Source organism: Callospermophilus lateralis, chromosome 2, assembly GCF_048772815.1.
Source record: "Callospermophilus lateralis isolate mCalLat2 chromosome 2, mCalLat2.hap1, whole genome shotgun sequence".
Classification (NCBI taxonomy): domain Eukaryota; kingdom Metazoa; phylum Chordata; class Mammalia; order Rodentia; family Sciuridae; genus Callospermophilus; species Callospermophilus lateralis.
Window position 1 is genome coordinate 201,463,906 of NC_135306.1, and position 14,518 is coordinate 201,478,423.

Sequence of the window (14,518 nt, forward strand, 5' to 3'; positions counted from 1 at the left end):
CATCTACCGAAGGGCATCTAGTTTGGTTCCACGGTTTAGCTATTGTGAATTGTGCTGCTACAAACATTGATGTGGCTGTGTCCCTGTAGTACGCTGTTTTTAAGTCCTTTGGGTATAAACCTAGGAGAGGGATAGCTAGGTCAAATGGTGATTTTATTCCAAGATTTCCAAGGAATCTCCATACTGCTTTCTATATTGGCTGCACCAATTTGCAGTCCCACCAGCAGTGTATGAGGGTACCTTTCTCCCCACATCCTCGACAATACTTGTTGTTGTTTGTATTCTTAATTGCTGCCATTCTGACTGGAGAGAGATGAAATCTTGGGGTAGTTTTTCTAATTACTAGAGATGCATTTCTCTAATTACTAGAGATGTTGAACATTTTTTTCATGTTTATTGATTATTTGTATATCCTCTTCCGAGGAGTGTCTCTTTCAGGTCCTTGGCCCATTTATTGATTAGGTTATTTGTTTTTTTGGTGCTTAGCTTTTGGAGTTCTTTATATATCCTAGAGATCAGTGCTCTATCTGATGTGCTTATATTATTTTTAAATTATTTTTAAATTTTAACCTGGGGGCTCCTTACCACTGAGCTACACCCCTAGTCCTTTTAATTTTTTTTTTTTTTTTTTTGTCTTTTAAAGAGACAGGCTGGCTTCGACTTGCAGGTCTCCTGTCTTAGTTTCCTGAGTCACTGGAATTCCAGGCTTGGGCCACTGCACAGGGCAAGATAAATGTTTTCCTAAACAGTTCTGGAGGCCTGAAGCCTGAAATCAAGGTGTTGGCAAGCCACATACCCTCTCCCTCGGGAGGTTCCATGAGGGAATTTGTTCTTTGTCTTTTTCAACTTCTGGTGGTTCCTGATTTCCTTGGCTTGTGGCCACATCACTCCAATTGCAGTCTCCATTTTCACACCATCTCTTTTCCCATGTGTCTCTTCTCTGTCTCTTATAAGGACACTTGACATGGGATTTAGGGTCCACCTACATAATTCAGGATAATCTCATCTCAAGATCTTTAATTTAAATCCATCTGCAGAGACCTTTTTTCTGGGGTCACATTCATAGATTCCAGGGGTTTGAACTGCATGAATTTGACATGGATATATCTTTTTTCAGGACTTCCCCCATCAACTAATGATACTGTTTCCAGTACTTACAACTCCTTAAGCAAATGTTCTCATCAAGGCTAACGGTTTTAAAGAAATTTATTTTCTCTGAACTTTTTTTTTCTTTCTTTTTGCTGCTGCAATTAAACACAATTTAGTTAACTCACCAGGAATAAATGGTTTTCCTTGCCTGGTTAACAAACGAAGCACAGGAAACTCACCTTTGGTTACAGCCAAGTTTTCATTTTTGTGAAGAAATTCTGCTATGATGAGATATAATGTTTTAAATTTTCTTATTTTTTCTGATGGTTGCTTCCTGTAAGTTGGGAATATTATGATGAGTGCTCAGTTTGGAAAAAATTGAGGTGTATTGTATTCTTTTAGCTCAGCTTCCCGCCATGGCTTAATAAACACAATGTTTTGCCACCTAAGAAGATAAATAATCTATGCTCCACTGTTCCCTAGAAGCACAGTATTCTAAATCCACTTTTGGCATGATGGATAGGTAATTAGAAAAGTAAAATATTGTGGAAGATAATGTGCATGGCACTTGAAATGCTGGTGAATGTTTACATCTTTGCCATTTTTACCATGCCAGACAGTGATGTGAAGAGATGAGCGTAGCAATCATTCGATTCCAGCTACTCCAAAGCAGCCACAGACAGTGTTGTTGGATAGTGACTGGGCTCCAGTAAAACTTTATTTTGGGCTGATTAAATTAGAATTTTGTGTTGTTTTCATCATCACAAAATATTCTTCTTTTGATTTTTTTTTTTTTTTAGCTTTTGAAAAATGTGAAAGCCATTCTCCGCTGATGGGCTATACAAAAACATGAGGTGGGCTGGGCGAGGTGGGACACATCTATAATCCTACTTATGTGGGAGACTGAGAGAGGAGGATTGCAAGTTTGGGGCCAGCCTTAGCAACTTAACTAGACCTATCTCAAAATATAAAAAGTAATAATTTTTAAAAAAGAGGACTGGGAACATAGCTCAGAGGTAAAGCACCCCTGAGTTCAACCTTCAGTACCAAAACCAAAACCAAAACAAACCAAAACAACCCCCCCCCAAATGTGGTTGTGCTAGATTTGGCTGGAGACCCGTGATTTATTGGTCCAAGGTCTAAATTTATATTAGGAAAAGAAACACTAAGGAATGTAGCTAGGCCCCAAAAGACTTACAGAAGGGAAGGATTCTGTTCTAGAAACACATTCATCTAGAAGGGCTGTCTTTGTTCCTTTCTGTGGTTAGGGTGAGAGGGTGAGAGATTTGTAGAAAACGTTATGGCAATCATGCTCAGCAAGAGACCAAGCACCCTGGAAGGGTTGGAGAAAAGTTTATTTATGCCAGTGGACCCAGGTGAGCTAGTGCTCTGAAGTTCTGAGCCCCCCAAGTTGAGGTTACATGGGGCTTTTATATGAAATTTGATGTAATTTCTTTTTTTAAAAATTTATATATATATATATATATATATATATATATATATATATATATATATATTTAGTTGTAGTTGCACACAATATCTTCACTTATATGTGGTGCTGAGGATCGAACCCAGGGCCTCACATGTGCTAGGCAAGCGCTGTACCACTGAGCCACAACCCCAGCCCCAGACGCCATTTCTTAACCATTATAACAGCAGTGGGTTTGATTTCTTTGCACAGGGATTTTGTTTGTTTGTTTGTTCTCTAATTCTATAGATACTATATGATGAAATGTGTTTTATTAGGGAAAAAGACAAAATAACAACAACACAATCTCAAAGCAGGCACCTGGGTTGTACTTTAATTTATAAAAATTTAATGTGCCTGCAAATTTTTGTGCAAATGCATGTTATCTCTCACTAAAAATATGCAGAGCGCACTTTGAAAAAAATTTTCCTTACAAAAATATGTTTACATATATAAATATACAACATAACCCAATTCCTAAAGATAGCACCTTTGGTTTAACTTCTTCCAATCTCCAAGGAAATTTGAAAGACATGAAATTGATGTTTGTCTTTCTTGGCCACTATATTATCCAGAAAAAGTATTTTTTATTTTCAAGACAATAATTTTTCTTGGTTCCAATTTACCCATATTTTCCTTCTTAAAGTAAATCCATTCAAATCCCTACCTGCTTTTTTTGGATATTGTATAAAAATATAAATTGGAAAATGAGCTTTTAGTAGTTATTAATACAAAAGAATTTGGTTAGTGTTTGAGCCCACAGTGTCTCAAAGACCTGAAAACAGGAAAAAAGGAGTCTCATCTTATGATCTAATGAAAAGCATAAAATTCCTTGTTTTATTAATATATGAGCACACCATTAGAGAGATGCATAGTTTAACCAGACATTAGCACAGTAACATTTGAGCATCTCGCTGCTGTCTGAGTAAGAGAGGGAGGTCACTACCCCAACCCTTTAGAAGAACTTTCTCTGAGCAATCATCCTTTCCCATCCTTCGAGGCAGGTTCTCCCTGCTTTTGTTCACCAGAAGTAAAGGTGTCAGCAAGTTCAGTTTTCTGATGTGTTTTAATATTACTGAATTTATTTCCTATTCACTTTTTTTGGAGGGGGGTATGTAATGGTCAATTTGAATCATCCACTTGATTGGATTAAGGGATGTCAATGATTAAGAGGCTGATGGGTGTGTCAATGAGGGTGTGTCTAGGAATGATTGGCATGTGAGATAGCCAACTGAAGTCAAGGCCCTCCTTAAGCATGGGCAGCACTGTCCAATAGGATGATGGCTTGGATGGAATAAAAGTTGGAAGAGCAAGGGAGCAGCAGCAGATGCAAGCTCCATTCTTCTTCAATGGGTTGTTGATTGCTGCTGCCATCACCTGAGGACATCAGACTCTTGATTCTTCACTCTTCCAAAAGCAGACAGTGCCAGTAATTTTCCAGAGAGTTTCCAGAAGCCTGCAGTCTCTGACTAGGGTAGCACCATTGATCCCTCTTGTACTGAGGCTTCAGCCTCTTGGACTGCACAGCTACTGGTTCTTCCAACTCTCTAGTCTGCAGATGGCCATTGTGGACTATCCAGCTTCTGGTTACATAAACCATCTTAATAATTCCCATTTTTATAATTATGCTTCCTGTTGATTCTGTTCCTCTAGAGAACCCTGACGAATTTGGGGGGATACCAGGGATTGAATTCAGGGGCACTCAACCACTGTGCCATATCCCCAGCCCTATTTTGTACTTTATTTAAAGATAGGGTCTCACTGAGTTGCTTAGCACCTCACTATTGTTGAGGCTGGCTTTGAACTCTCAATCTTCCTGCCTCAGTCTTCCCAGCTGCTGGGATTATGGGCATGTGCTACTGCACCTGGCTCTATTCACTTTTTATTTTCAAGACAAGAGAACTCAACTGAAGGAGTCTGTTAAACCTTTCTTCCTTTTCTGTGTCCAAACACTCATAGCTACTCATTTATACTTTCAAGTTACTAGGCTTCTTCCACAAGGACCTCACCCCAGTCTGTTTCCATGCCTCCTCTGCCCTCTCATTCACAACCCTCTGCAACATTCCTTTTCTCTCAAGTCAGACCAGATTGCTTGGTCAGTGTGAATCTATCCTTCATGTGCTAATCTGTACAAGAGGTCAGTTAATGATGAGCTCCACTCCTCCTTCAGGATACTCATTTTGGGTGAGGATGGGCAAATAGGGGCACCAAAGCTTGCCCACCATGACTGGAAGACTGATTCATTCTCAGCCCAACCAATAAGCTGCTACCTGAATTGAAATAAACATCAGAGTCTGATTTTTGAAGACCAATTTCGGCCTCTTGGCGTTTTCCATTCTCCTGGGTGTTGGGGTCTTGAGCACTCTGGCTATGCCTGTTCATCTTCAACTGGCCCATGCCAGGAGGGTTTCAGGAGTTCTCGAGCCATACATCTCCTGGAGGATTGTTTCAGCTGGACAGGAGGCCAAAACTTTTTCAGAGATGTATTTGGGGCTCAAAGGGCAAGGGACAAGGGCATGATGAGTGAGATGGGGAATTTGGTGTGGAAGGGAGAGTAGGGCTTTAGGAAAGGTTGGAGAAAGGGGTTTTCTGAAACGGGGCTGGGGTACACTTTAGCAGAGACGCCATGCTCCTGTAGAAGTTTGGCCAAGCTCACGGTGCTACTAAAGGTTGTAGTAGAATCTCGTCAGTTTGTGGGGATTCACCAAAGCTGAGTCTATAGGACAGGGCAGAATTCATAGCTCCCACTACAGGGTAGTGAAGGGAACCAGAGCTGGGGTGACTGGAGTGATACCAGGGATGTAATAGCCTACAGGTGGTGAAGGTGAATGCTGAGTTCAGATGCACAGGGAATTTATGTTAAGTGTAGAACACCTTGTTATGCTCGAATTTGGGACCCCCTAAAGACCACCAGAGACCAAGATCGATGTAAGCATCAAAGAGGTGTTTATTGCGACCTAGCTCGGTCCTCCGTGCGCACACAGCAACAGGTGACGCTAAGAGGCCCCGAGCCCAGGGTTTGCAGCAGTTTTATACATTCTTTGGAGAAGGCAGGGACCCCCACATACATCATAGCATCTCTTAGCAAACCATCACACACCGCGGGAAAATCAAATAACAACTCTAAAACATGATTAGTGTATCAAGTGGCGGGAAAGAATCTGGAAAGAATTATTGGTTAGTTCAAGGGGTTGAGGCACTTAAAATTGATTGGTTTAAATCCTGAGGATGTCACAAGGGGGGTACGTGCCAAACTTCAGGGCTTCTAGTTTAGATACTGGTCACCACACCTAGGTGGGGGCCATCTGGAATTTCAGATATGTGGTTATCTTGGCCTGTCTTAGGTGATCACCACCTGCGGCTTTTCCAGAGAACTGTTTCCACAGAGCTTTTCTGTAGTATTTTCCTGACTTTATGACTACAGTAGGTCAGAGGTTAAGTTTCAGAGCAAAATGAGGTCCCAAGCAGAATGAGATTGCTTAGGTCTTTCAACCTGTTTTGCAAAGTGGCCTGTTGAGAGCCACAGCCGAGTCGGGATGGCGCCGGGCATTGCCAGAAGGAGTGGTTGAGAGGTGACCCCAGCGAGCCATTAAGATGATGATAATTAAGTTAAGCTGTGTATAATTGACTGGATGATGCTGGATTGGAGCAGGCTGTGTATTCAGGCTGTGTATAGTGTATATGGACCCCTGCTGTCGGGCAATAGGGCGGCTCCTACTGCCTGCTACTTTGGAGTTCCCATTGAATTCTCGAAGGGTTCCCGGAGGGCAATAAAGTAGTTCCTGTTTGAACCTACAAGTGCCACGTGGTGGCCTCGTGGCGGCCTCGTGGCGGCTCGGTTATTTTGTGCCCAGCCAGACTGCAGCAGTGGCCTTCATCACAGTCAGCAATAACTCAAGATGATTTCATTTGTCTCCATAAGAGCTATATTTCTTTTTTTCCACAGATAAAGAAATATAATTGATCCACAAATATATGAAAGAAATAAAACTACAAATAAAACTACACTGAGATTCCATCTCACGCCAGTCAGAATGGCAATTATCATGAATACAAGCAATAATAAATGTTGGTGAGGATGTGGGGGAAAAGGTACACTTATACATTGCTGGTGGGACTGCAAATTGGCACAGCCACTATGGAGAGCAGTAGAGAGATTTAAGAGCTAAATCTCTAAGAACTAAGCCAATGAGGTTATAGTTTGGGCAAGAGTTCATTGGCGTAGTAACCTACAATTTATACTAGCAAGTAAGTGATGTAGCTCCATTCCTACAGAGTTCAGAAAGCTACAAAGTCTAGGAAGATGAACCCTTCCCCCAGGCTTTGGTTCTTCATCATAACAGTCTTAGAATTTCATTTTATCATCAGGTCTGGTATCTCCGTCACAGTTAGGGTGAGAGGGTGAGAGATTTTATAGCAAGGGCCGTCCCCTCCAGCCTCTGTAACCCAACTTCATTACTTTGCAAAAGGAAAGCTTTCTTTTGGTTTGTGGTTTCAGAGGCTTTGGTCCACAGCTGCTTGGCCTTATCACTGTGGGCTGGTGGAGAGGCAGATAATCATGGCTGAGCAACACTGCTCTCCTCACAGCATCCAGGAAGGATGGAGGGAGGGAGGGAGGGAGGGGGAGGAGGAGGGAGAAGAGAGAGGGAGGGAGGGAAGGAAGGATGGGGAGAGAGAGAAAAAAAAAAGGGGGGCGGGACAATATATACCCTTTGAGGCCATATGCCCCTAGTGACCTACTTCCTTCAGTGAGGCACTTCCTCCCAATAACACCGCCAGCTGAGGACCAAGCCTTCAACACATAGCTCTGGGGGACATTGAAGGGCCAAACTGTAACAATGGGTATCAAATTGCTATGGTATTTTGATTCTATTGGACACATTTATTATTTCATTTGTTTAAAGTTTTTTTCCTGGGGATACATTCCACCTTTCATTTACATTTGAAGTTTCATCTCAACATTACATATCCATACACCAATTTCCTTTTTTATTGACTTCCACTTAAGCTTAAAAGCATAATTTGTTCGATAAGAACTGTAAACAAATATGACACATAACACACAGGAAAAGCTTTTAAACAAATTTATTGCCCCCAACGTGTTTTTTTTTAATTATAAAAACAAGTATCAAAATAATCCTGCACATACCATTCTAGTAATTACACCCACACTGCTTCAAAAATTACCACGATTTCTGACACCATTCCTTTTAGGGGCTACATTAGACAATTTCAACCATAGCTTTTACTAAGCAAGATGAGTAAAGCTGGTTTTCTGCTTTTCCTTCTTGAGATTTTTTTATTTTTCTTTATTTTTCGGAAAAACACATCTCCACTGCAGGCTTTCTTTCATCTTGTCAACTTGAACTCTATTCTAAGTCTGCCAGGTTCCTGTTTTAATGACAGTGCCTTAACAAGAAAATAAAATATTGTGCTGTGTTCCCCTCAATTACTGAAAACACAGTGACTGTACATATAATAAATAAATTTTTACAAATGTCCAGGTCATGTTTACCCATGGAATTCTTTTGCTTGGTGTGTAGGTATGTTGCATGGTGATATTTAGTTAAGACATTAGTATGAGTCTAAGGTTGTTGATTCAAGGCAATTTGAGATTCACTAAAATTAAATATCATATGTTTGTTCTTCTGGTGGCCTTGGAAGCTTCGTATTTTCTTTGGAACATCATTGGATATCTTAGCTTTTTTTTTTTTTTTTTTTTACTTTTTTATTTCATTTTTGGTCCTGGGGCTGGAAGCCAGGCCCCTCATGCATGTTATTCATGCATTTGACCACGGAGCTACATCTGCAGCCCCACATCTTAGCTCTTGAAGCGAGACGTTTATGCTCTGTGATTTTTGCCATTTTGCTACTGCAGGTAAGCTCTGTTCATCCACCATCCCTCTAGAATTATCCACCCCATTCATATGAATTTCTGCCACAAATCTAACTAATGGAGGAGTTTCTGGGTGTGTAGTTGTACCTTCTACTCTCAGATCACACATGCTACTTTCATAATTCGTCTTCCTTTCCTTTCTATCTGGAATGTTCTTCGTCCCCATCATCACTTTCTGAAATCCTACTAGTTAGTCCCTTAAGGTTCATTCCAAGGCAGCTTCCCCCACTGTTCAGCCCTCCTCAATTACTTCAGCTTTGATGGCCCCCAAATCAGACCTGTCCACCTTGCAAGCACCACATCTTCATTATCTTCTTTGAGGCCCCAGCTCATGGCACCATCACTTACACCTTTTGTTCAATTTCTTCCCACAAGTGAGAATGACAAGGAACGTAAGCTCCCATAGGGACTGCTGTCTTCTCCTGTAGCCTGCCTCCTGTTTAAAAGAGTGCTGTGAGAGTCCCATTGTAGAGCGTCAAAATCTACAACACACTGAAAATCACATCCTTTGCGACCATTGAAACGATGAGAAAAGAATTTAGAGGTCAATTACAAATGTAGACCTGAGTTTTTAAAAGTTTCTTATTTGATGCAAGAACAAAATGATTTGATAACTACTATTGTCTATCTCGGGATGTTCTCCCACTTTGTTTCACAGACCAGCCGCTGCCAATTTCTCCCTTGGACAGATTGATGTAAAAAGGGTCCCTTAATCTCATAAGGAACCCACATTTCAGGTCCCACAATGGTCTCCAAAAGATCTAGCGGTAGAGGACCACAGTGCCCATCAGAGGGGCTTCCTCCTTGCTTTCAAGTCCACTATTCTATCACATCATCTCCATGCTATCTCCACCTGTGACTCCTCTTAACTGCTGTCAGAAAGCCTTCTCTAGCGTCCTGTAGGGGTGAAGACAGCTTCCCCTCCCTGCCCTTTGCAGGTTTGATAATTTGGCATCTGAACAACTGACAGATAATTGAGAGAAGACAATGACATAGGATTTATTATTTATTACTGTGCATGGGGGCACCACCCGAGGGAAAAGGGAACATCCCCAAACCTAGTGTAACCTGAAGGTTTATGTAACCTCTCTATAAGAGACAGGAGAGGAAGATGCAGGCAACACAGGGAGAGGGAGTTATCATGAAAAGAGGAATGGGCTTTCAGGTGGAATGGGTTCTTGTGTCTGCATAGGACGAGAGATTCTACTCTCTTCCGCCTATGGTGAATTGCTCATCCCTGATGGGATAGATAAGAATTTTGGGGAGCATTTATATAACACTTGGATTGTAGATGGAGAATTTGCTTTTGATCATGCAGAGGACATTCAGGAAGAGCCCCTCTTCTGCATCTGCAGTTCCCTTCAGCCTGAAGTAACCAGCATATCACTTTGCATATTTTGGGATTGTACTTCCTGAATCCCTTCAATCCCTTACTTTTTTTTTTTTTTTTTGTACTGGTGATTGAACTCAGGGGCACTCAACCACTGAGCCACATCCCCAGCACTATTTTGTATTTTATTTAGAAACAGGGTCTCAACTGAGTTGTTTAGCACCTTGATTTTGCTGAGGCTGGCTTTGAACTTGTGATCCTCCTGCCTCAGCCTCCCAAGCCGCTGGGATTACAGACGTGTGCCACCGCACCAGGCCAAAATTACTTTTTTCCCCCCTCCTTCCTCCCTCCCTCCCTTCCTTCCTTCTTTCTTCAGTACTGGACATTAAACCCAGGCTGAGCTGATTTAGCTGGTTTCTTTTACAGACCATGGCAACCTCCCTCCACAACACATGTGCCTGAAGCAGTTTCTCAAACAGCAGAAACACTGATATATATAGGGTCAGATAATTGTTTGCTGTGGGTGGGTGGCTGTGCTACCTACTGTATGTGTTCATACAGTGCCAAATGTGTGTGCTGGGTGGGGGCAAAACCGCTTCCCGTGGAGAACTACTGGAAACACTTGGACATGCAGATGTGACCCAGGTGACCGTCCCCAGAGATGACGGAAGACTCTGTATAAATAAACTCCGACGCGATTTACAAAGCGTTTTCTTTTTACTTCTCGAAAACGGCAAGCCGTCAATCCTTGTGAGGGAAAACGGTAGAGAGAGAACAGGAGAATTTGTAGGCTTGGGGAATACATCCGCGACAAGGCGGAACCCTTTCCCCGACCCTCCCGCGCCGCAAGGCGCCTTCGCAGTGCACTCTGGGGCTTGTAGTTCCGGAAGGCGCGCGACGCCCCGATAGCGGGCGACTTAGTCTAGACGCTGCGCACCGCAGTTCCGGGAAGCAGAGAAGGGTTAAAGCGTCCTTTCCCCGCCTCTTAATCCTTCCGATTGACAATCAGGAAAGCCAATGCGTGACCTGTTTGATTCTTCCTATTATCTGATTGGCTTCGAGTTTTTCAACCGTCCGGAAAATCTCGCCGCGGATTGGCTGACGCTTCAGTTTTGAAAATCGTGGATTTCGCCCGCGCAGCGCCGCCCGGTTGCTCCTCCGGTGCCGAGAGCCTACGAGGCCGGGAGCCGGGAGGATCTGGGAGGCGGGGGCTTACTTAGGGAGACCGCGGACTTGGATCGGAGCAACCCTTTAGAGACTCGGTGCAGTCAAGTGAGTGAGCGCGGGCGCGGGCGTGGTTGGGGGGGGAGGTTAGCGACTTGTTCCCCCGCTTCGTGACCCCCTCACCCCTGCCCCTTGCAACGTAGAAACGTAGGGGTCCCTTCTTCTAAGTGGCGAGATCACACCCCCCCCACCCCCCTTAAACGCCTAGGGTCGGAGAGAATAACCCCGTCCCCTCCCCACCCAGGGGCCTAGCACCGCGCTTTGTGCCAAGGACTTGGCTTTTGATTGACTTGGGCCCCCAGGAAGCCCCAAACCGGCCGGGCCGTCTGGAGGGACCGTGCCAGAGGACGTTTCGGTTCTGTTAAATCCCCAGCTCGGCATGCTGCGCCCCAGCTGAGTAGCATTTTGAACTGGCCATTCGCACAGGCCAACGCTGCGGCTTATTTTGTCACCCCCCCAGGCGCGTTCGCTGTCAAGCGCGGTTCCCTTCAGCTGCGGGCTGCTCGTGGGAGTGCCTGGAGCCGAGACTGGGCGCCCAGCTTTCCCGGGCCGCTGTCCCGGAGGCCTCCAGCTAGTGGTTAAGAGCACAGTTTAAATCTAGGCTCCGCCCCTTACTGACTGGGCGACTTTGACTTCTTTTTCCTGTTTCCTTAGCTGCACATGGGTGTCCTGGAGATTGGGGCAAGAATCAAAAGTGATTCTGCCTGACCCTGGCATGGAGTACGACTCCGTAATCGGGGCAGCCCTTGTAACACCTGCACGGAGGTGTGGTGGAGAGGTGTCCACCTCCTGTACTCCCAAAAGAGGAGGCGCCGAGGAGGGCCATGGGGTAGGGGGCTCTCGTCTGGTGTACGGTGTGGAAAAAGTGTTTGTGGAGAGGAAGAAAATCTCCCTCCTCCATGGGCACTCAGGGTCTGTTCATAGGTTCTTAACCTGAAGATGGGGGTTTTGCTGCTCTTCCAGGAGATTGATGGCACTCCTTCCTTTTTTCTCAGGGTCCCCTCTGTTCTAACTTATGGTGATTTTTTTTTTTTTAATATTTATTTTTTAGTTTTTGGCGGACACAACATCTTTGTTTGTATGTGGTGCTGAGGATCGAACCCGGTCCGCAGGCATGCCAGGCTACCGCTAGAGCCACATCCCCTGCCCCAAATGGTGATGTTTTTTAAATAGTTAATTCAAAGTCTGCTAAAACCACATATACCCTAAGAAGTTCAAATGGTATTTTGAACTTAGCAAAAGAACCACTCATCCACTTTGTCAGTTTAAACAAATACTTTAAAAAGTTGTCCAGTTGTTGCTCCCTTTAGTTCCTCTACAAACCACTTTGCTGGCCTTGGACCAGAGTCTGGGCTGTGCCCTGGGTGCAGAAGTGCTGGGGGCAGGAGAGAGTTGGCAGTGGAAAGGAGATGCCCATGTCTAGCTGACTGCAGATGAGGGCTTTGCCCAGAACCTGTGTGTTTCTGCCTGTTTGGCCCTACCCAGTTAATGCTGCCCTTGGCATTTGGGAGCAGGAGATTTGGATGTGTACTGGCTTGCCCTAACCTGTACCTTGAGTTGTTCAGTTAGTGTCACTGTCTGTTGTGATGGTGGAGAGGGGTTCCTATGAGATTGATGGATGGATGGATTAATTCATTCAACAAATGCCAGGTGCTGTGCAGGGCTCTGGGTTTTCAGTGATGAGTGAGACAGACAAGGGCCTGTCTTCTGGGAGCAGAGACAGGCAGTTAAACACACCCAGTGGTGTGCATGGGATTGAATCAATGGATGGGTTTGTGGCTGGGATTGTTTTAGATTGATGGTCAGGTCCTCACTGAGGATCTGAGATCCAAGTGGTAGAAAATGGGTGAGAATGTTCCAGATGGAGGGCAGAGCTCCTTTGAAGAACAAAGGCTAGTGTGTGCCCCAAAATTAGACCTAAGAAAGTCCTCTGAGGCTGTAACCTGACCTAGTGTTAAGCTCCAGAAGAATCAAGGGGTCAGCAATCTGGCCTTACTCCCAGACCTTCCATCCTAGGTGGTAGGTTGAGCTGAGCATGGCTCTTCTTGGTTTTGAAGGTATAAATCAGGGTGTCACTCATGACATGAGGTGTGCAGTCTGTTATTATGGCTTATGGCCATCACCCACACTTTTGTTCTTTCATTCACTTAACAGTTGGGGTATTTATTGAACCCCTCGTTTGACTGTAATAGAATACTTCATCTTAGCTTGGGACTTCTGTGATGATTCTCTTACCAAGTTATAAGGAAGATATCTAAGCTTCTAGTTTTTTAAGAAAGTAAGGAAAAAAGCTCATCTCATTTGTGTTTTCCCTTTCCTAATATTTGGAGACAAGTTTTCTCAAAAGCAAGGGATTCCTTATCTTTTCCTCTCATGTTCCTTTATCCATTTATTGGGCATTTCAGCTCTAGGGAGAAGGTTGTGGGATTCTTTGGAGAACATACCCTTGGACCCCTACTTTCTTACCAACTTCTTAAAGAGGCAGTTGGATTTGATGTCTGATGGCCTAGAGCCCGGGGTCAGCTCATGTGCATCCCAGGGTGGCTGTGTCCTAAGCCCTTACATAACTCACCCACAAGTGCTAGGATGAAAGGTGGCAGGAGAGTAAGAGCAGGCCTGTGGTTGGGCAGGGAGAGGGGTGCTGGGGTGTCTGCTTTCTTCCTGATCCAAGAAGGCAGGTGGCAGTGCCTGTCGTCTTAAGCCTGAAAAAGGTGATTTGTAACATTCGTAATAGAATTGGATGGGAAGTGTGGACTTACTGGGACAGCCTTTCCCTGAGAATGTGTATTTTAGGAGAGGGAGGTGCTTGGACTGCTCGAGGGCAAGGGTCCTTCTTTATGTACAAATGAAACCATTGGACTGGTGTTTGGAATTCTGCATCTGGAGAGGGGCCCTGCTTTGGGCACTGGGTGTCTTGTGGTGATTTAGGGGTGGGGTTTGTGGCCTGGCAACTCTTTTCTGCTGAACAAAGTACCGGTCTCTAACCTTTCTGTCTCTTGTCCATGCCTTCACCAGAAAGAGCCACCATGGGGACCACTGGCCCAGGACCCATTCACCTGCTGGAGCTATGTGACCAGAAGCTCATGGACTTTGTCTGCAACATGGACAATAAGGACTTGGTGTGGCTCAAGGAGATTGAGGAGGAGGCGGAGCGCATGTTCATAAGGTGAAGGCAGGGGTGCTGTGCAGTGTGGGCACCAGGGGCTGCCTGGGATGCTCTGGCTCTGGACACATAGCAGGTTCACTTCCTACCTGACAGCTAAGCAGACAGCTCTTTCCCGAGGGCCCAGTGTGCTGGGGCCTGACCCAGTGTAGTGGGCAGGAGAGGGAGCGGTTGTCTTTGCCTGGCTCACTGTACTTGGTGGGGCCTCTCAAGGTGAGGGGCTGTGAGGACTCATCTGGGAACTTGCTTCCCTGTCATGTGTCCCGGAGGGAGCTCTGAGTGCCTGGCAGGTGATTCACACAGGGCCTTGGAGAGCTTTCTTTCTTATTTTTAGAGAGAGAGAATTTT

At 44.7% G+C, this 14,518-nt stretch overlaps 1 protein-coding gene across 5 annotated transcripts in view; it reads left to right on the forward strand.

The window, feature by feature from the left end:
- Positions 1 to 10,937: 10,937 nt before the first annotated feature.
- Incenp (inner centromere protein) overlaps positions 10,938 to 14,518 on the forward strand; it is a 30,704-nt gene continuing 27,123 nt past the window's right edge. For all 5 annotated transcript variants that reach the window (XM_076844687.2, XM_076844692.2, XM_076844689.2 and 2 more), the window contains exons 1-2: positions 10,938 to 11,055; positions 14,023 to 14,173. In XM_076844687.2, coding sequence (XP_076700802.2) covers positions 14,034 to 14,173 — 140 coding nt within the window. In that variant the 5' untranslated portion in view covers positions 10,938 to 11,055; positions 14,023 to 14,033. The remainder of the gene's footprint in view (positions 11,056 to 14,022; positions 14,174 to 14,518) is intronic.